General features: G+C 37.6%; 1 protein-coding gene across 1 annotated transcript in view; it reads right to left on the bottom strand.

Moving 5' to 3' along the window:
• The window catches only part of LOC138741981 (ADP-ribosylation factor-like protein 13B), a 35210-nt gene extending 17593 nt beyond the window's left edge, over positions 1-17617 (bottom strand). The window contains exons 1-5 of the mRNA XM_069896178.1: positions 17559-17617; positions 16158-16228; positions 11162-11411; positions 8321-8426; positions 1830-2032 (exon numbers count right to left, since the gene is read on the bottom strand). Of these exons, the coding sequence (XP_069752279.1) occupies positions 1830-2032; positions 8321-8426; positions 11162-11411; positions 16158-16228; positions 17559-17617 (689 nt within the window). The remainder of the gene's footprint in view (positions 1-1829; positions 2033-8320; positions 8427-11161; positions 11412-16157; positions 16229-17558) is intronic.
• Between the last annotated feature and the right edge of the window lie 6364 nt (positions 17618-23981).

Raw genomic sequence — 23981 nt, 5'->3', positions numbered from 1 at the left:
CATTTTTAGCTCAGATTGCTTTTTTTCCCCCCCACATTTTTTCTCTCAGGGAATGGAGGATAGTCCAGTCTTCATTTGCATCTGCCACATTCTATGTCTTAATTCTTTTTCTATGTTTCCAGGAGTAGACTGCAAGGACAACAAATATTATTGTGTGCATTTAAAGCTGACCAATGGAGAATGAATTTCTAGGCACATATAAAAGCAAGTTATTATTTGAGGGGTGGGCAAAAAAAGTATAGTGGAAATGAGTAATTTTCATGCTTTTCAACTCAATTAAAAATATGCAGAATTTGCATTGATATAATACCTTTTGCAAGGTGCTTTGAGCAACATATAGTCACTGAAACAGGAAAAACTAGTTTAGTTGCAACTCTAGTCTAGGCACCACAACTTAGGAAAGGATGAGCAGTGCTTAAATGGAGTACAGAAAAAAATACTGGAAAGATTCTTGAGACGAAGGACTTCAGGTATATGCATGGACAGATTGTTTCCTTCAGAGCAGTGAAAACTTCATTGTATAAAAACATGAAGAGTGTAGAAAGATAAATAAAAAAACAAATTGCTTCCATTCTTTCTTTGGCTTGGCTTCATGGACGAAGATTTATGGAGGGGTATGTCCACGTCTGCTGCAGGCTCGTTGGTGACTGACAAGTCCGATGCGGGACAGTCAGGCACGGTTGCAGCGGTTGCAAGGGAAAATTGGTTGGTTGGGGTTTGATGTTGGGTTTTTCCTCCTTTGTCTTTTGTCAGTGAGGTGGGCTCTGCGGTCTTCTTCAAAGGAGGTTGCAGCCTGCCAAACTGTGAGGCGCCAAGATGCACGGTGGAGGCGATATCAGCCCACTGGCGGTGGTCAATGAGGCAGGCACCAAGAGATTTCTTTAAGCAGTCCTTGTACCTCTTCTTTGGTGCACCTCTGTCTCGGTGGCCAGTGGAGAGCTCGCCATATAACACTATCTTGGGAAGGCGATGGTCCTCCATTCTGGAGACGTGACCCACCCAGCGCAGTTGGGTCTTCAGCAGTGTGGATTCGATGCTTGCGGATTCTGCCAGCTCAAGTACTTCGATGTTGGTGATGAAGTCATTCCAATGAATGTTGAGGATGGAGCGGAGACAGCGCTGATGGAAGCATTCTAGGAGCCGTAGGTGATGCCGGTAGAGGACCCATGATTCAGAGCCGAACAGGAGCGTGGGTATGACAACGGCTCTGTACACGCTGATCTTTGTTTGTTTCTTCAGATGATTGTTTTTCCAGACTCTTCCATTAATCAGTGGTTTATAAACCAGACAGTATATATTAGGTGACTGGCAAAAAAAACTAAAAAAAATACAGGAAACATTCTCAAACAGCAAGTTGCTGTGATGGGGAATTGAAATGGTGGTGGAACTAGAAATAATCAAGGTTGCAAAAAGGAAGTGAAGAAGTATTAAAAATAAATCAAATATCAGATTTACAGCAATAGAGTCACAAAATGTATTATTTATACCAAAAAAAAGCAAATAGCCTCCTTCTGTATGACTGTGTGAAAGACAATTTGTTGAGACATGGCACAATCCCACAAATAGGATTGAAATAAATGATCTGATTACGTGGCATTACTCACTATAGGTCTAGGGCTAAATGTAGGCCAGACTACTAGAATTTTCCTGCTCTTTAAATAAAACTGTGCAATCTCAATTTATTAGCTTTTTAAAAGCCTGTAAATTACATCAATTCTTCAGTACAGTACTGAACGACTAAACATAGTTTAAACTCTGAAGTGGAAATTGAATGATCAACCTTCCGAACGAAAAATAACTATGCCATGGCTAACTCAAAAGATATTTACCTTCCTCCTTGTATCCTGCATATTGTCGTGGTTCCCTCTGGCATTTCCTTCACTTTGCTTTTTGGTACCATGGTGTCTTGAAGCACTCTTGTGCACAGACTGGTATAGTCTTTGGCAATAGTATGCAGGAGCCAGCGAAGCCCTTTCAGAATCGTCTTGTCCAGTTTCTTTTCAGCGTAGTCCAGTGTGGCTGAACATGGTTCCTTTTAAAAAAACGAGTCACTGATAATTCACTTCACAGGAGGCAGTGTCTTAAAAAAAGCAGCCACTATCCTCAAAGACCCCTACCTCCAATACGCAGGCCATGCCCTCTTCACTCATTAGATTCCTGAATAATCAATGAACCAAAGACATTGCCTTACTTTTTTTTATTTTTATAGTAATGTCATAAGATGGTTATAATATGAATGTTTGCACTAAGATGCTGCAGCAAACACTGAAGTTCATGACACTCGTGACAATAAATCCCGATTCAAATGCTTTTATTATTGTTTACCACCTTATCTTAAGTAAACCTCATAATAGGGTAAATAATACCATACAGTGATAAACAGCACAAAAAACAACATCCATCATATTACAATGAATAAACCAGGAAGTTAAGGCCTGTTGAAAGTCCATGAATAGTGAGAGGTTCACATTTAAATATCCACATGCACAGTTTGCATTTAGCTGTGTTGGCCTGGCTGTCAACTGAAAGAAAGAAACCATTTGTAAAGCTTAACACTGGGATTGGGCAGGAATCAGAAAACAGAGTTTGGTGGGGTGTCATTCTACTTGGTAAGCAGTTGGGATAATGATGCTGAGGTCAATTTACTTCAGCAATAACTTGCAGAAAATCAACCAAATAACTGATTTAAAAAATCTGATTGCAAGGTTAGAACACAAATAACCAACTGGATACAAAATTTACTTGATGGTAGGAGGCAGAGGGTATTACTAAAGACCCAGCATCAGTCTTGCTAATTCCTTAGATATTTGTCATCTATATTAGGACGGCAGGGTTAGATCAACACCATTAGAGTGTCAGTGACCAGGATTGAGGTTTGAATCCGGCACTGTGAGGAGTTTGTTCATTCTCCCTGTGTCCTCCCACCATTCAAAATGTACAGGGGTTGTAGATCAGTTGGGTGTAATTGGGCAGCAAGGGCTCGTGGGCTGAAAGGACCTGTTACCGTGCTGTATGTCTAAATTTGATTTAAATTTGGTTGAAAATGCAAGTTGCATGATTAATAAGTTTGCAGATTACTTAAAATTGGTGGTGTACTACAGAAGATTGTCTAATGTTCCTACCGGATATTGATCAACTGGGAAGTGGCCAAAGGAATGACAGATGGAATTTAACTCAGCCAAGTCTGAAATGCTGCAGTTTGGGAAGTTAAAGCAGGCTGGTGAAGGAGGCAATTACATGTTTACTTTCAAGGGCCAAGGCACTGAATACAAGAGCTGGAATATCATGTTACAATACATCCACAATACAGGAATGATATGATTAAACTAGAGAGGATGTGGAAAAGATTCAGAAGGATGGTGCCTGGATTGGAGGACTTCAATTATGAGATGAGTTTGGATAGACTGAGGGTTTGCTTTCCCTAGAGCAAAGGATGCTGAGAGGATATCTAATAGAGGTGCATAAAAATTATTAGAGGAATGGATAGAGTAGATGGGGTGGCATAGTTAGTGTGGTGGTTACTGCAATGCTGTTACAGCAGTAAGGACCAGGGTTCAACTCCCATACTGTCGATAACGAGTTTGAATGTTCTCTCCGAGTCTGCATGGATTTCCTCCAGAGACTCCAGTTTCCTCCCAGCCGTGTGTGTTTTCCATGGTGGAAGTGTCTAAAATTAGAAGACACAGGTTTAAGGCAAGAAGTAAAAAAAGTTAAATGGAATGAGGTGCAACATTTTCAGAGTAGTTGGTACCTGGAATTAGCTCCCAGAGGAGGTCGTGCAGGCAGCAACAATAGCAATATTTTACAGGCATCAAGGCAGATAGGTGAATGAGCAAGGCATGGAGGGATATGAAATTAATGCAGGCATGGGATTAGTATAGATATGTCATCACATTCAGGGGTGCACGGCTGCCATAGCTCATGGAGCTGCTCTGGGGCAGCTCCCCCCACCCCACCCACAAGTGCTATTCTAGTCATACAACGAATCTATTTCTTCCATGACTGGTTATCCTCCTTCCTTGTCCGACTGTTCACTCTCAATTGTACAATGCCAGATACAATATGGCAGCCACCAAGGCCAGGTCTTTTGAGACCTCCTTGTTGCCATTTTTGGTAAGCTCCAACACCTAAAAATTTGGCACTGCACCCCTGAAAACACCCTGTTTCCATGCTCCAGATCTCGAAGTGTCCAGTGTGGGTCAAGGGAACTCCACCTTACAACTGATTGGGTGAACCGGGAGGCTGAGGGTGGGTTCGGTCTCTAAATTTAATTGCAAAAACTGGCAGAAGAGCAGAATCTTGGAAAAAAGGAGAAAGTGAGCCTCTCACTGAGGATCTATGTGAATCTGTAGGCAGAAAACCCTGGTCACCTCAAGAGATGTTGAAGGAGATACATCTGGAAGTCACTAAAACCTAATGATTCTGCAATCTAAGATACCGGCATTTATTTAGTGTGAAATGGGTTCTTCAGATCTGCATGTTATAGGTTGCATTTCAATTATTCAACTTCTACCATTTCTACTATAATGATTTATCACTTCTCAGTAAAATTGCCTGTATTATTTTTCAAACCATTAAGCAATCAGTGGTTTTTTTTAAAAGTGTTAAAAACAGTGTTCCACTTGGTTCATAGGTCATAGCTGTCATGGTGGGGGGGGGGGGGGTGCGGGGGTTTATCTCATTATCAAGTTATAGCTTTTGCCTTTAAAAATGACTTCCATTTGTTTATCATCATTTTGAGATAAACTCTGCCTTCCCATTACTTAGCCTCACTTATCTTTCACTGTGGTACAGAATAGCTTTACATTTGGAATCTGGTGATGCCTCACTGAAGAAAGATACTAACACAAATGGCCTGAAGTAGCAGTACAGTTTGAGTTTCTCCAGGCATTTTCTGCCAAATGACACCATGAGTTACAAAGACATGAGTAGTTCCCCTTCATAGGTTAGTGCCTTCAAGCACTGATAGCACCAGGGCATATTTCAAACTTAGCTGCAATCTTTGCAAGTTTCACTCCCTCTGGTATGTGTCTTAATGAGGAGGATGTGAAACAATTGCACTCCTATTAGCAACAGGATTCAGAGGGTTACAGGCAACTAAATCAAGAATTTTCTTATGTCCAAGAACCATAAATCATGTCATTGCAAACATGGAGCTGCACATTATGAATAATTAATTTCATCACGTTATTGAATATATTATTTTTTCCCTTTTGATGAGATTTGCACATTACAAATTGTATTGAGCTAGATGAAATGGCATTTTAAAGTGAAAGGTACATGATAATTATAAAAAAAGATATCCTCATTTAAGATCAGAATACCTATGAGGCTAAATACACAGCATAGAAACGGGCCGTTCAGCTCACTGATTACAAATTTTACATTAAATTCCATTTTTTTTTAAATTGTCTCCACATTCTCAAGTTCTTTGTTATTAGTAGTTTTATTTCTTTTTGCATTCCCATTTTTCAATTTGTATAATGGTTAAAAGATGAAAAAAATGCATTGGCTAACTGGTAAATTGACAGAAAAAACCTATAATTCTTCAACATGTTTATAGTTCATAGCTCAACCCAGACAATAACAGCAGGAATGAGATGCAATCTGTTATTTTAAATGGAAATTAAATTATCATGAAAAAAATATGTATACATGTAGCCACATTACTTTTGCCTCATTGAACAGTATTTCTATAATTAGTAACCAAAAAAGTTCAACTAATTTTTTCATTACAAGACTTCTTATTGGCACCTACAATTTTTTCTGTTGTTTTACTTAAAGGAGTTCTGGGTGTGAATCTTGAATTCTTGGAAACACTAGGACAGTTTTGGATAGTTGGCAAGACTAGCTGAAGAAACATAGAGATGGAGAACATTAGCAAATTTAAGTTCTTGGGAGTCACTATCTCGGAGAATCTTTCCTGGACCCAACAGATTAATGGCATTAAGAAGAAGGTATGTCAGTATCTCTTGTGGAGGTTTGGTATGACTTCAAAAACCCTGGCAAATTTCTCTAGATGTGTGGTGGTAAGAGTGCTGATTTGCTGAATTGTGCTCTGGTAGGGGAACCACCAATACCCCTGGGCATAAAACCCTGCAATAGGTAGTGGACACAGCCAGGACATCACAGACAAAACCCTTCCCACCATCGAGAGCATCTACAGGGAGCACTGACATCGGAGAGCAGCAGCAATCATCAAGGATCCATCCGTCACACACTCTGTTCTCACTGCTACAAGGCAAATGAAGAAGTATAGGTGACACAAGACACGCACCACCAGGTTCAGGGACAGCTGCTACCCCTTCACCATCAGACTCCTCAAACAGGGACTCATTTTTACATTTTATTGTTTTTTTTGTATTCTCGGTATTACACAATTTGTTTACATTTCTTTATTTGTTTACGTGTATACATTGTGTACAGTTTATTTTGCACTACCAATAAGTGGTAATTCTGCCTGGCACGCAGGAGAAGAACCTCAGAGATGTGTGTGATGTCATGTATGTACTTTGACAATAAATCTGATTTAAAGTAAATGGATAGAAGTGATGGAGAAACTCAGCAGGTCCTACAGCATCTATAAGAGGCAAAGATATATAACAAAAGTTTCAGGCTTGAGCTCTTCATCAGTTTTGCACTGTACCTGCACCAGGTATATCAGGAGAATGATGCAGAAAATCACTGTGATTTTTGTTGTTATCAGTTTTGAAGTTCAAGGTACTGATGATAAAGGTCACACAAATACCAGTTAATAGGCCAGAAATGCAGTCAAATAAAGCAGATTTTGTAAATATAGGTCCAAGCGATACATATTCTGCCATTGGCATGTATTAATGCTAATATTTAAAAATCCTTGCCAGTCAGTAATGTCAGAGAAGTTCAAGTGGTCCCAGAAATTTACAGCCTTTAAAGTGTCTAGTGTGAAAGGAAAATAGTCTCAATGCCAGCGTCAGATGACGTCATCTCACACCGAGAATTGACGGCCTTGACAATCCCCAACGTCTGCAGATGCCGGTGTGGCAATCAGGCAAGTAGAGAATGGGCAATTGCATTGTGGGATTGAAATGACCCAAGTTTTTGCGTGAGTGCAGGAATATGAAGGAAAAAAATATTGAAATGAAGGTATAAAGTTTGACATGGGAAAGTCACAGCGGGAGAGGGAGAGGAAATAAATAGCAATAGCAGATCATTTTTAAACAGCATGGGCAAGTTGGTAGCTCTAGAGCGCACAATTTATAAAGACCATGGGGAAAAAGCGATAGTGGACCTGACTTTCCAGAATGCCGAGTGGAAGAGAAACCCTCCATGAGTGCTCCATGCATGTAGCTACGCACATAGCCCTTTCTCTACCGCAAAGAATTCTGGGAAGGCAGGTCTGCCATCATTTTTTCCCACTGTATTTATAAATTGTATGCAACAGCACTACTAACTTTCCCACCCCGTTTAAAAATTGTCCGCTATTGCTATTTATTGCTAGCACTTTCCCACGATCTCTTATAAAGTTTTATATAAGTCGGCACAACAACAACAGGGGCTGAAGGGCTTACCTGTGCTGTACATAAAGCATAAGGCATAATTAATTTTGTTCAAATATAAGATCATAGTACATTGATCAGGATTTAGGGCAGGTTCACCATTGCTCAATGCATCAGGATGTCACCGGTAGAAGGTAGAACAGACCCAAGCCCGGGGATGGCTCCTTGCAAGTGTGAAAGCGTTCAGTGTCCCAGTTAGGAGTGGTCAAGTGTAGCTGCTTTTACACTTGCATCCCACTAAATTGGCTGTTTTGTGTCCCGGAATAGAATTGGGGTTTGGCTTTTCATACTTGACCACAAAGGTAAGAGCTGGCCTGCTTCAACACCAGCCTCTCAAAACACTTAATCGCTGTGGATGTGAATGCCTCTAGTTGGTAGTCATTTAGGCAGGTTAAAGTACTCTTGTTGGGTGCATGAAATATGAACATTTCAATGCTAATACAGGAGTGTCCGAAGAATCAGATGATAGGAACTGGCAATGGAACCCATGGAGAACAATGCCCTGCTAGGTTCCAATGCTTTAGAATATTCCATTGCTTCTGCTGCCCAAGTAAGCAGATGCATTCCTAATTACAGTTAGCCCAATGCCTTGACAGTGGTCCAGGGGATGGAATTTCAGAATCCTTCATTCTCTGATAGATGTATTGTACCTCATATTTGAGTTGGAGAGTCATGGGAAAATATCTACCATTATTAGTGTAAAGATGTATTAATGGACTGAGAGAAATATGATAGAAAAAGTGAGTTATTCCTCAATGATATAGAAACTTCATGAAACTTACAATATGACAGATGGATTTATTTTCATTGGCCTGTTTTCCCAGGGACAGCTGTTCAATAATGTCAAACTCTGGTAGGGCCTCGGCTTTATCCTGTTTGTTTGCAAGTCTGAATAAAAAGAAAAGACAAAGCGCTCAAAGTGAGAAAATGCACAATATACAAAGATACAAGGATCAGAGTATTTGAAGGAATGACCTTTGTAGAGAACCTATGCTTGTTCATACAAATTAAAGTCTGCTGATGCTATAATGTCAGTTGTCGTACATAGCTGTGTACATTCATGGTAGGATAGCATAATTTCGAAAAAAAGAGTATGATGTGTTTAGCACTTTATAAATTGTCAGAGCGACTGGTAGTTCCAACTCCAACCTCTGAAAGCTGACTTGCCAGTTCGGTGACAGATTGTTGGTCCAAATTAGAAAGCTGTGGGGTCAAAGACTCCAGGTTAAGCCAATTGCCACACCTTATTTTCGTTCATGTGGAAGTCCTTCAGATATGACAATGTGAACTGGTTTTCCAGAGAACCTCATGCAGGGTATCATAACATGTTATGATTATATATGTATCAAGTTTTAGGGAATTTAGTGGACAACATTAGGATTGTGAATTGTCATGAGGTAAAGAATGGGAAAATTAGGTAAAAATTAGAAATGTAGCTACAATTTTGCTCCTTAAAATGGGTTTGATTGATGTTTTTTTTTAAAAACAGACTCTCTTTCTCACAAGATTGAGAGTAGAAGCAAATGCTCTCTCACCACATCTGACCACATCTCCCAAACCTACATTATATCCAGGTGTTGAAAGTCATGAATGTTTCCACAACTAAAGAGAACCTTCCTAAAAAGTTATTTGATTGTTATTCATGGCGTTGAGGTGAAAATCCTCCTTCTATAAAGCTACTTGTTCCTCGTGCACTTCAGCTCACTCCTATTACATTCAGATCAGGTCATCCTAATCTCATCTTTCCTGATCTCAGCAAAAATGTTTCAACGATTCTTCTTCTCTGATAGTATAAACTGGTATCTACATTTTAAAGCTACTTTTGCACTTGGAAAGGTTCCTTTCTCTAAAGAAAGAAAGTACCATACAAGAAGATGAAGGAGTTTCAAAGGGAATTTACATCATCTAAAATTAAGATTTCTGATGAGGAGTGACAAATCAAGAATGAAAGAATTTGCTTAGATACATTGCCTTTCATAACCTCAGAGTTTTCCAAATCTCTTCGTTATCAATTAAGTACTTGAAGTCCAGTCAACATTGGATGAAAAAAAATTACAGTGCTCTGCACCTGCACACTACAGGCATTGTTAAATATCACATGAACAATGGAATGAATACAACAAATATCAGGCACATCCATCTCACTGATACTTGCAAGTGAATACCTGGGAATGGAAATCTGTACTATGTTACTTTTACCAGACTCACAAGATCATAACGGTTGCATATTGTACAACAGCTTTAAAATCCAGTTTCTATGACTTCAATGGGACCACGTTTAGGAAGCAGAGAACAATGTACAGCCACGAAGGTAACCAAATGATTTTCAACTCTAGCAATTTGAGAACATTTTTAAAGCCCTTTTAGTTGCAGCAATTTTAAATTATGAATATTATACAATGTTATATTTTGAATGACTATTGAATAGATCAGTAATTTATTTGGGTTGGGATTACCTTCCAAGAACAACAGAATTGTATTCTGAATAACCTTCCTTATATGCTGTTTCATCAACAAAGAAATGTGTGTGCTTTTTGTATACTGAAGTCTAGGGCTCTATCAAGTGCCCAACAACTTGAGTGTCGTTTTTTCCAGTGAAGAGATGACCACAATGTGAACACTGAATGCAGTATACTCAGCTGGAAGAAGTGAAAATAAATTCTACAGATGTCTTTACGATGCTCCTTTTCACCATGCTTCCTACTTGGACTCCATTCCAATCTCCGCATTCCACTATATTTCCACACCGGTGTCTCTGAGAGGTCTTCTTCCTGAACAATGGCTTCTCCTCCACTGTAGTTGACAGAGCCTTTGACACATCACATCTACTTCCCACACCTTCTGCTATCATCCATAGAGCAAAAATGATAAGAGTTCCTCTTGACCTCATCATCCACCCCACTGGCCTCAACAGATGATCCTTCACAATTCCTGTCAGGTTCAGCAAGATTTCAGCATCAGTTATATTTTCCTCCTTTCCCATTTCAACATTTTGAAAGGACTGTTCCCTTCACTACTCCCTTGTCTCGTCTTCCAATCCCACCAACCACTTCTTCTCACAACACATTTCCAAGGGATACTGCAACTGACCTTTTACACCATTTCTTTAACACTAGCTTCATCCAATCGGAAATATTTTCTTCAAGGAAAGTCAAAGCAATATATGATTACAACTGCAGACTACACAAGTGTGATATAAGCTGATGAAAGGATGGTAGAAAAATTTGGTATATTTAAATAGTCAGAAAATCTGACCTCTATTTAAACTTTTTTTTAAAAATTATTTATTTTTCACACTATGAACCATATTGACCAAAATACACAAACATTTCCCTCTTGAATAAACACAGTGTCATTTTCTCCCCTTTTTCAGACCTCCACCACCTAAAATGGCAGAATGAGAAGACGACAAAATGAACTGACCCAGTGTGTAAAAGTAGATGATACAGTTTTCTTATTTAAACTTGATTGATGTTACATGTAAATTTTATCTAGTTGTTACATGCTGATTAGATTTACTTAGATGTCACAGAATAAGAAAGGCATTACCAAGTACTCGATGCCCCTTTGATCATCCGTCAATATTTACTACCTTGTCCTTTTTCCTATTTCTTTGGACTTACACGAGTACTGGCTTCCCAGACATCTTTTCATTCTTCATGACTTCTGATAGAACCTTTCCAGCTTCCTCCATTCGTTTCACATCTGTAGAGTCCACGATGAAAATAAGGCCATGGACTGCAGAGTAATAATTCTTCCAAGTACCTTGGGTTTTCCCTCCACCACCAAGGTCAAATACTGTCACATTAAACCGATCTACCGTGAGATCAGTCCTGGAAAATTTCCCTTTTGGACGAATGAGGTAAGGAGATTCTGTTGGGGGAAAGAATACAAATGCACACAAAATGTATCCATTGTGTTGAATTTTCTGGGAATAAGTATTTTTCTCTACTCCTGCCTTGATCAGATTTTTGACCAATTAGCTTAAAATCATCATAAGGCAAAGCAAAAAGCCCCTCTCATTTAACAATGGCATTTCATTTAATGATTGCATTAGAGGGACAATTATCACCTGCATAACACTCTTAGAAGGTCAAGTGACAACAAAAAGATAGGTAATAAAATAATGCAATTGTAAACTCTGTTATTAGAGACAGATAAGATGATAAACTTCAAAATAATTTTTAAACTATCCATCCAGACTTGGAATGTTAGAATTGAAATCACATCACATTCTATATTTTTCCTTTACATCAGGCCATCACATTAATGGGGCATTACTAACACCAGTATTTTGGGAATTTTCACAAACAAAGAGAGTGCAATATGGACTGAGTGTAATACATTCAAATTTTCTTATGATATAAAGGTGGGCCATGTGACCTGTGAAGTAAAAACAAAATGTTGCAAAATTATATGGACCATTCAATGGGTGAGAAAGTGGCAAATGGAATATGTAATCCATTTTGGTTGGTAGATTGTACATAGTTGAGACCAAACACCGTTGTTTTACACTGCTAGACACAGTTTACAAAATTATTTATTCTTACTGTGTATCATAGAACTGATAGCCAACTCTTCACCTTTGATTATTATATTGCTTCCAAAGTCAAAGACACTAATGGTGTATATACTCTGTTGTGTGGAATCTTACTCTGCTACTTGGAGCCATAAAGAAAACTGTCACAGGTTTATCAAGTTTTATTCCTCTTTTACATATCTATGTTGACTCTGCCCAATATATCCTAACAATCAATTCTAATATTTTCTCTACAACTCCTGTAATGCTAGGTGACCAGGCTTATTGTTTTTCTTCACTATTTCTCATTTCTTGAATAGCAGGATTACATTTACAATCTTTTAACACGCAAAAGTCACTCTGAAGTTCATCATCGTCTCTCTTGCAACTTCTTCCAAAATCCTAGGTCTAAGGGATCAGTAGGCTTATAGTACCATTAATTTTCCAGTACCTTTGCAATCAAAACAGATTTATTTTGTGTCTTCTGTAAAATCTTCATTTGCAACTGTTAACTGAAATTTAAAATGTATCTTTAAACTTGGTGAATGATATAAAGCCTCAGTAGTTCCTTATTGCCTGTTATAGGTTTCCTTCTCTTTTTATAAAGCTGATTTATTTCCACTGTTCTCCCAAAAAAATCTTTTAGTCTGTTTTTTGTATTTCCATGCAGTTACTCTCATATTCTCTTTCCTCAAGCAACATCCTGAAAAAATGTTTTTTTAGAAATAATTCTTTAGAACAAATGAAATTGAATAATGTCTAGACCAGTGGTTTTCAAACCACCCCCCCCCCACCAACTCACATTCCACCTTAAGCAATCACTATGTCATAAATGCTCTGTGATTGGTAACGGATTACTTAAGGTGGTATGTGCTTGAACAAAAATTGTCATTGGCCCATTTCCTTTGGAGTTATGAAACTGTGCACATAACGAGTCAATTAGGTACGATTAAAACTTTTTCTTTCCATTCACATACCACCTTAAGCAATCCATTACTAATCACAGAGTACTTATGGCATAGAGATTGCTTAAAGTGGAATGTGAGTTGGGGGGGGGAGCGCAGTTTGAAAAGCACTGGCCTAGACTGTCCCACCATCCAGACTGTTTCTTCAAAATCCCTACTTGCTTGTTTGCCTGCCAGTCATGACATGATCTCCACTGATACAGAGATGTAAATGAACTGACCGTGTGTAACAGAGTAATGTTCAGTGAGGCATAACAAGTGCTGAGTCAATACTGTTCATGGAATGCCCCAACAGCCTTTGACAGAAAATAAAGCTAAATGTGGATGCTTTAAGAAAGTCTCTCAAATCTTTTCAATTTTAAATTGTCTGTGATATTCAGAGACATTTAAAAAGTGTTAATACTGCTTTAAACAATTGAACAATAAAAAAGTAATAAAAATGCTTAAACATTTAAAATAATACAAAATACACCAAGAAGTCATTAGTAATTTGAAATAAAGTAAATATCTAAATAATAATTAACAGAACAAAACTTTCAACATTTTAATTTCCAAGGCAGTAATTCCCATTCCACTTAATGAGGACCTAATTATTCCAGGGTTGGATATTGCAGGATGAGAGAGGCATGATGCTGTGAATCCCTGACACAATGGGCTCTTGCTCCTGCACTCAGCAAAAAAATAAATTGATAATGGCAGATGCACTGCAATTTGTCACTCCACACAATCCTAACTTTACTGCAGTACCTGGTGATAGGGAGAGGAAAGCGAGAATGGATGGGGAAGGGTTAAGTAATCAAGGTTCATGAGAAAGTCCACAGGTTGTGCTCATGTTATGAATATGAAGTAGCAATATGACGGATCATATAATGAGAGGCAAGTCAGGGATTCACAGCGTCATGCCTCTCTCATCCTGCAATATCCAACCCTGGAATAATTAGGCCCTCATTAAATGGAATGGGGATTCCTGCCTTGGAAATTAAATGTTAAAAGCTTTGTTCTGTTAATTATTATTTAGATATTGACTTTATTTCTAATTGCTAATAGGCTGGGACTTGGATTCAGTAACATTGGAAGGGTGGGAAACAGTATTGTCATTGGAGGATGGGATCCAGAAAGCCAAAACGCAAATTAAGTTGTAAGTAAAAGTTGGAAATTTCCAGCATTAGGCAGAGACTTATTCAGGAAGCCACTTTAATTTAAGGCAAAGCAAATGGTTGGGTTGTGGGTGTCCAGTGACAGGCACATATCAAAACAGCGTGAGCTAATTTCTACTGTTCTCATGATGCTCAGTGTGAACGGGGTGGGATGAAGAGCCTGTTCCCATGATACCCAGCGTGAATTGGCTAAATTGAGCTTCATTGGAAATTATGTCATTACATTTGAATCTAGTACAGAAATTCACTCTTTCGAGCAAGCTTACTTTGCAATATTAAGTGCTTAGCTTCATTTCCAGAGAGACACAATTCAACCTGGAAGTCATCAATATCATGTTCTACTCCAGAAAACACTGACTCTCACGAGGGACTTTATGAAAGTAAATACCAAGCAAACAAACGTTTGTTGAGAGATGTGGTGGAGGCAGGTTTAACTGGCAGTCAATTCTTTTGTCTCATCTGGATGCGTCTCTTCTGCTTCCCACCTTTTCCTCACGAGATGACGTTATTTCACTAAAAGCTTGGTAGACCTGCAAGATCGCCCAGATGGGATTGCGGGCAGCACTCTTCCATAGAGTCCTGCTGAAAAGTCCAAACTTTGTTAGGGCATCCAGTTGTAAAACAGGTAGCTTGCTGCTAATCACAAGTTCTATGTTTTATTTCAACTTATTTTGGGGGGGGGGGGGTAGAACATCTGGGCATCACTGACAAGACAGTTTTTGCGCATCTCTATTTACCCTTGAGAAGATGATGATGAGCCACCTTGCTGAACTGCTGCAGTCCTAACTATTAGGTTTAAAAATTATTAGAGAAACCCACAGATAATACTGTAATTATGTTTTGTTTGCAAATACAGCACACACACAAGACTTCTCAAATCAACTTCAAAACATTATAGTCTTAGGGACACATCAAATATTTTTAAATTAAAACAAAATTTCAAGAAATATAAATATAGGACATCGTTCCCAAAACTATTGGCAACACATCATAAAGTCTGGTAGAAATCTCTCTGTGAATTTATCAAAGCCCTACATTTCCTGCCATTTCTTTCTGTTATAAATTTCAAACCCACTTTTATAATTGGAACAGCCAATCCAGACATATGATGAGCGATTGGCAATGGAGGTGTTTGCTATCACTGTTCGTGTTATTCTGATTGCACAATTGAAATGTCACTTTCTTCTTGCCCCAACTATAATTGTATTTATATATTTAATCTTTTTATATTTATCCTTTCTTGGCATACTGTGGAAATTTTATGTACACACTTTCATAGTTGGTGCATTTATATAAACCTATTTGGCTCCAACAAGGGATAATGTTTAATGCATCAGTACATTGTACTTGCATATATGACAATAAACTCTCATTATGCATTATAAATTTATTTGTAGCACATACTACCTGTCAAATATTTCCATTTTAAGTACTAAGATCCACGTTTAAACTGGAGATAGATTATACACGTTTATCACACCCTTACCCAATAATTTACGAGTTCTTAACACTACTTCATCTCAAACTGTTCTTGGTTTAACCTTCCCATCATAAGTTATTACATAAAAATATAATAAAATTCCCATTATGATCTTGCATTCAAATATTGTCATAAGTAGAAGGGAGATTCTTCATCCAGCTATGTTCCAACATTCCTCTAGTAACCTTTCTTGATTCAGTGGAACAAATATTCAGCAATAAATCTTCCCTGGCAGAGAATATCCATAACTCCAAATGTTTATCCTCCAAAACTTTAGTATTTCTCACCCATGTTTCCCATAATATAAACTGCAATTCCAAGTTTCCTACTCTCGGATGGGTCTTAGTTTCCTTTGAACTCTTAATTAATGTTAATTAATTTTGTCTGCCTTCCCATGATTCAAGGTTTCTGTGTATAATAAACAAGTGACATAAATTAATTTAAAAAATGTAATTATGCATCTTTCCTACTCAGATCGTAAAGCAGCCGTTTCTTTACCTTTCTGTATTCCTTTGAGTATTGAAGTTTTCCCTGCACTACTCAGTCCAAGGATCAGCAAAGTGACATTCCTAAAACAGAGATGAAGAGTTTGTAGTGACATATCAACACATGGATTTCCATTAATTGTACACATTATAAAATAAATACAATAATGTCAAATGTGAATGCATTAAATGGCTTGTCATTGTGTTGAATGAAAGCTGAAATTCACCCAAAAATCAGGCTCTTCTGCTTGAAAGCATTGGTCCTTCAGCAAGACACACCACCCAAATTTAGCTATGATCCTACGAGTCGCTGCCTTTTCAATTCAATCAATGCTCATTTGCCTAGATGCCGAGAGCAATGTAAAAGTAGCTTGTATAAACATTGCCATTTCATTCTTCCCTCCTCCTTCCAATATCTAATGCACTTACAGGAAACTGAGCCCAATTCTTTTGTTACTGCATGACGCTGTGCATCAATATTCAGTGGAAATATGACTTTTCTTCTCTTTTTAAAATCAGATATTGAAAAATGTACAGATCAGATCAATTTTCTGTCATAGAATTGTACAAGCACTCCTTTAAATTAGACAGTTCATCATTTTGGCACAGAGATCAATTTGAGCAATACTTGATTTATGCACAAATCCTCAGTGACCTGCTGATTCTAGCTGCTGGTTTGCATAGTGCAAGTGCCTAGCAACCTAGCATGGAATCTTCAGGGTGTTTGCATGAGCATCAACTTTTGGCAGAAAATTCAAAATATGTGCTTCGAAAAATGCTACCCTGCTAATAATCCCACCCCTAAAACTACATAGACCTCTGGTTTATCCCATCCAGCACCTTCTGGTACCAATTAATTCTTTTATCTCTATGTGTAAAACAAAGTGATAACTAAAAAAAAATATACAATTGAGCCTTTAATTTTTTTCCCTCCTAATCAAAATCAAGATCTGATTGTGACCTCCTGTCAGGGATCTTCCATGTCTGGTGTACAATATGATATGAGAGGTTTTTTTTTTGTCATATACACAAGTACATTGTACAGGTGCATCAAAATTCTTACTTGCTGCAGCCACACAGGAATGCAAGGTACACCGACATGTTAAATTAACATAGTGCACCATGATACTATAAATATTCACAATTGCAGTTAATTTAAAAAGTAAGTGTTAATAACAATTAATATTATAATTTTCCCACTCAATTTTAGTCCCAGTCGGAGGTGGATCATTTCATGTAAAGGTCAGTTCCTAAAGTAAACTATTCTAAAAAGCAGCATGCAGGGCCCTCATGTCAGGCTTCAGACCTCATTGAGGTGTGAGGAAAATACAATGAAAGAGAGTGTAAAATGTCATGCCATTTTCTCATTCTCCAAGTACAAATACAATAACGCAAGTTATTTAACATAACTCACCTTACCGGCTCCTGAACTTTCCGAGCCCAAGTACAGCAGTTTGCAATTAGACTGAGCATAACGTGGGATGAGTGCGAGATGTAGGCAGGTTGGATCATCTAGGTTGGCAAATTGGCTGATTAGCTTACGTCGCCTAGATTCAGGAGGCAAAATAGATCAGGATAAAGAGCTGAATTGGAATTCAAACAAGATAACAGTTGGGAACATTCTCTCCCCACCCTTTTCAAAGTTTATTTTTCATCTTAAGTTATTTTGCCCAACTCTCCTCCTGCCAATCACAGAGGATTCTCCTCCAAGATTCCTAGCAATTCCAGTCCTGTGGCAAAGGCATAGATACATTCTAATTCTCCTTGCTATTTTTCACTGAATAATATTGTCTTCTCAAACAGAGCATTGCCCAGTGACAAATCTACAAATGGCATTTTTGAACCCAACAGTTTGCTGGGACTCCAAACGAAGCCCTGTTACTGAGCTGACTTCTTTTTTAAGGTCAAAATATCTCTTTAAAATTATTACATAGAAATTGGATTATGCAGCACTTTTTTGCTTCAGTACATGGAGTAAATTACGATAGTTTTTAGTTAAATTGTGTCAACTGCTCAACTGGACTGGTTGCAATCTAACTCAGCATGCCTGGTGATTAGACATACACCTCATGACATAAACATCATGCAACACACAAATCATAAATTGGAGCATAACGAATGAAAGAAAAACTAGGAGCAAAATGTGCCCCTTGATTGACCGGCAATTTTAGGGACTCTGCTACAGGAACCTCAGAAAGCCAACAGAGAATTGATGATAGAGCCAAACCCAAAGTTCACAGATTGTGTTAAAATTAACAGGGAGGGCTTATTGCACAGAAAGTTTCTAAGCTTCTTATTTATTGGGTTCCTCTGTAATAACTCTGTCCCACCTACTGGAAAATTCAAGCCAGCTGTTACAGATGACATAGAATATTGGGAAAGAGAGGACGAAGGATAAAAATGGGTATCTATAAAGTTTCGATGCAAGGAGACTTTTTTTTGAGATGCCATGTGGTACTTGAACCTCTGATGAACAATGTTTTTGGAACATCAGGTTATTCAAAGCTATAATAACAGGGCTATGTCATGTTCTGTGGGACAAACGGCAGGCATGGTCTGCTTTCTCTTTGGAGGTAAAAGACCTCAGGTATCAAGTATACTTCTCACTTTGCTGCTCATATAGTTTTAGAGAGGTAAGTTTGGCTCTTCACTCAAAAAAGAACGACTTCATTCACATTGATTTTATTGAAGGGAAAGCGACTTGTCAGCATTCTTGGCTTGTCCAGATGGCAAGCAGCCATCACTTGCAGTCATGCTTTTGTTCATTATGCTGGATTTTTTTTCCCATTAATAGAAAGGGTTACAACTCCTGAAATGTACATGAATCATGAGAAGAACACTAAACTAGTGAATGCTTTTTTTTTTTTTGCAAGTTTCAATAGTTGTGTTGTCCTTTGGACAACTTTTGTAGCCAGCACTTCTCCAAGGATCCAATTATGATAACAATTGGCACCCTCTATTTCCATGGTGGCACAGATATGAAGAAAATTAGATTTGTCTATCTTCTACACTCCAAGGGTGCACTGTTGTACATGGCCAACTTGCATGGAAATTTCAATGTAGTGAACTAACTGCTGCATATCCAGGCTCACAAGAACACAGCAAGAAGTGCCTGAGGTAGATCAGCCTTGTGACACCGCACCTGATGTTCATGAAACATACACAGAAGACCAGTAGAGGTGGGGGGGGGGGGATTGAACAATGTAAGATTTTAAGGTACTGTTCAACATCAAGTGCTTTACCATTTGGCTGAAGGAATGAGGCCTTGCCTGACAGGTAATAAAGAGAGAAGATTCTTCCGAACACCCTCCTCCATCATAGTCCCCAAGTAACCCTCTTATAATCTATTTGTGCCCATCACCACATGAGAATAATAGACAGCCAAAAATGCAGAGAAGCAAAATATTGCTTACCTTTGTAGATCCTCAGCACTGCTAACACATCATTGAATTATGCCCTGCTCCATTTATTTATATGGCTTTTTATAACACTTCTATATTTGCTGGTGGAATGCACCTCCCTCACTTCTGCACAAAATACATTTTTCGACAAAATACCCAAGATAATGAAAAATGCAAATACAATCCTGAGGTCTTTCAAGGAACAGTTAAGAAATTCATATTCATATATTGAATCAAAACTGAGGCTTATCTTTAAATTCAGTGATTTTTTTTTTGTTTTAGAATTCATTGAACTTACCTATCCTCGTAAACTGTTCCTGTAGGGATAATCAGTTGTAAAGCAGCATTCACTGATGTTTAATTTAAACAGACCAAAAGATGATCAACTTGAACATTAGAAGTGATAAAATTTTATCACATGATAAAATTCATTTATTATATGGAACATTGCAGGACTAATCTTGTTGCTTGTCAATGCAAACTTGTTCACTGTGCCAATCACTTCAGACTCTAATCCGGATTCTTACAAATCCCCTGTTAATCTTGGTGGGGGAGGGTAAAATGAAAAATGTACAAAGTAGGACACACAAATTGTGATTCCTTTCCTTCCTCTCTTGCAAAATGCAAAGCATTTCCCACTGTTTATACAGTAGTTAATTAAAAAAAGAGATTCACCTAAAATGGATTTTGGTAACTTCAGAGAGATTTTGCTACGTTACTTTTGGGGAAATGCCCAATTCTTACAATAGAATACACCTTTGGCAATAGTTTGTCAAATCCAACTCCAAAGGAGAAGAAAGGAGGACTGATGTTAGAAAGAGTGAGAATTGCAGTGTGCATTTTGATGTTTTCTGAGTTATGGCTATTCGTGACTTTAATGACACCATCACCACACAATGTCAATGGAAAAAATAGATTTTATAGATTTCTAATTACAACCCAATTTTTTAATGTGCTGTTTTTGTTGAGGATTGGATATACTCATTAATTTTCTCAGTCTACAAGGTAGTAAATGTGTTCATTTTTATAGAAATTTAGCATACAATGACAGTATTTACACGTGGTCATACATATAGTACAAGTTAACATACTTTGAACTGTAAAATTTAATGTATGGCAAGCTTTGTTGAATTCTGAAATATCTATTCTTCATATTTTACCTTCATAGGGGGTACATGTCACCAAACAATTTTCTGATCCCATTATTAACATCTTGAACTTTGATTTTTACAGGAATAGTTTCCACCTACCTGATCCAGTGTTCATGCTAATTGATTTGAAATTAATGATTTGGCAACAGTTATAGAGGTCCAAAACTTTACCTAAAATAAAACAGAAAGTAACTGAAACATTAATTCTATTTTTCTCTCTCCGCTGATGTTCCATTTTTATTTCAGGAGGATGGAGGATTGTTAATTTTACTTGCAGACTTGCAGAATATGAAGGAATTGCTTTAAAGTCTCATTGACATTCTAAAAGAGAAAATTCGGGTTAAAGGTTCGATTGCAGACTCTGAATCCTGCTGGAACTAACAATTTCTGAGAATTAACTTCATTAAGATTTTCCACTTTACAGGAAGAAGTGAATCTGTTGCATTGTTCAAGTGAACCGGCGTGGACTTGAAGGGCCGACATGGCCTGTTTCCACGCCGTAAACAGTTATATGGTTATATGGTTACTTGCAATACTCATTAGGTCAGGGAGCATTTTATGGAGAGAGAAAAACAGAACTTACCTTTTCAGTTGTTGATCTTTCATCAAGACATCTCATTAATTTTAATGACAGCAGAAATGTTAACAGCAGATGCTGAAAATTTGAAATAAAAATAGAAAATGCTGAAAGTACTCAGCAGATCCAGCAGCAATGTAGAGGGTTAACAATTTACCTAGGTGAGCTTTCATCTGAGCTAGAAACTCTTTAATTTGCTACAAGTGCTGCCTGACCTGCTCAGTGTTTCAAACTTCAGAATCCACTGTATTATACCTTTATTCTAATAACTTAATTAATACTTAACCAAGTTCCTCCACAATATTCTAGGAGAAATAGGCTGGCCTAGCCTTCTAATGGATGGTATCATTGACTTGTCACTGTCTTCAAATCTGTTCAACCAATGGATATTGACCGAGGCATCTCAACCTCAGAGGCATCTACCTCTGCTTAAGTCTTCTCTATTTTGCTTTTCAAGTCCGTTGAAAAGTATTTTCCTGCCTTCCAATAAAACTAATTTCACAGGCAAAAGTCAGAAATTAATATAAAATAAATTAATATCAATGCACTCCATAGAACATTGCTCTTTCATCCATTTCTGGCCTTCAAGTCTGGTTCATATTCTCTAAGCAGAAAATTGATCACAGAAGCAGATTCAAGATTAATTGGTAGTACTAACACATGATGCTGATTTTTTAAAAACAAATTTATCATCAAAAACTTTATCAATACTGAACTGTACAGAAATGGCTGGTAGCTCTCCACCATATGGATTAGAGAAAAAACAAATCACATTGCTGTAATTAATGTTGACAATTCTGTATTGATTGGAACAATCTGTGGGGATTTTCCCCAGGGGCTCTGGTTTCCTCCTACTGTTCAAAACCTACCGGTGGTGTAGATTAATTGGGTGGAATGGATTCATAGGCCAAAATGGCCTGCTACTGTGTTGTATATCTAAATTTAATTTTTTAAAAATTTAAATCATAAAATAAAAGACAAAGAAATAGAATAGAGGTAACAATTATTTACTTAATTACCATTTCAGGATGGCAGTAAGAATCAAAAACTAATTTTAGTCTAATCTTCCTTTGGACAGTCTAGTTTCACCTTAAAAATTACACACTGAAAGTTTTTGCTTATCTTATGCTCATTACTCATCCACTATCAATTTATCAGCCTTTATGAAAAAATATATATATTTATAAATAATTAATAAAACAATACTGTAAAAATCCCCACTAGAGGGTGCCTTAAGGCAGTGAAATAAGGTGTAGAAGTCATTAACTTTCTTTGTATTGAGGAGGCATTCTCCCTTGGGAAGTCTTCAGGAGTTCTGATGAAGGGCTCAGGCCTGAAATGTCAACCACACTTTACTCTGTGGAGAGTTTTACTTCCTGCAGGATTTCTCCAGCACTTTTGTGCACTGCACTAAACAATGAAATTCTGGAGTTGGTTAATAGACCAGATTACCCAATCCCAAGGGATCAAATGCAGAAATCTTCAGGACTAGTAGCAGCCTGGAATCACTTTTTCTTTCTTGAGTGTGATTACTCTCCCAGGGATATATATGCAAATATACAACTATCAGCAAATGGTATCCAATTACTGAGTTAGGCTCAGCATAATTTCCCCAAATTGTTTTGTTTTCTCAGCAATCAGTGCTTCAGGCATTTTGCTTTTGTTATATTATTATTACCACATTCATTATTACACAAATTCATTCCAAATGATAGCAGGTGCATACTTCCTATTAAAGTATCCATAATTTAATCCTTTCACTAAATCTACCAAAATTTTGTTGTAACAATTGCTTTCTTTCTTACTTCTTCCATGGTCTAATAGAGTTTGACATGCCCACCATGTGCAATATCCTTGTAATAAGAACTTTGGTAAGTTAAAGGAGAAATTAATTTCTAACTACTTATTATTATCAGTTCAATTATTAGATCTTATCAACTTTATAATTTTAATCTGCAGAGGAGGGATGTAGAATAAAGTAATAATAAGTGCCTTCTGGGTAATTAGTTAAACAGTTGGAACCAATTAACTGGTCAGTGGATTCAGAACCAGGGTTTACAAATGTTTAGATTCAGTATGTTTTAGCATATCCAGGGTATGGATTTTGGTGAATTGAAGGTAATGGAGCAATATTCTATTTAAATACATATTAATTGAATTAAGATAGATATGGCAGAGTTGTTGATGTCCTGCAGGTGTAAGTTAATAGAAACCACAGTGATGTATGGAAAACCACATCTGTGGAAAGTATTTGCAGCTCAAAGAATTTGGTTCAGGGATGATGAGCTTGACCCAAGAGCCAGATGTTGCAGCTCATCAGGGAAATTATCAAGATACTTGGTTTCTAGATGTGTAGTCCCACCCTTTTTACCAGAGGTGGGCAACCTTTTGTTTAAAACTCACATTCCACCTTAAGCAATCTTTATGCCATAAGTGCTTTGTGATTGGTCAGGAATTGCTTAAGATGTTATATGAGTGGGAAGATTGAGAATCTCTGTTACTGAAATATTTTGCTTGAGAAAAATTGTCATTGACCCATTTCCTTTGGAGTTCTCAAACAGTGTACGTAATGAGTCCATTAGGTATGACTAAAACAGTAGTTTTCAAACCTTTTCTTCCCACTCACATACCTCTTTAAGCAATCCCTGACTAATCACAGAACACTTATGGCATAGGGATTGCTTAAAGTGGAATGAGGTTTTTTAAAA

This window comes from Narcine bancroftii, chromosome 8 (genome assembly GCF_036971445.1).
Source record: "Narcine bancroftii isolate sNarBan1 chromosome 8, sNarBan1.hap1, whole genome shotgun sequence".
Taxonomy (NCBI): Eukaryota; Metazoa; Chordata; class Chondrichthyes; order Torpediniformes; family Narcinidae; genus Narcine; species Narcine bancroftii.
Note: the sequence above shows the minus strand (reverse complement) of the source record. Positions and strands in the feature narration are given on the sequence as shown.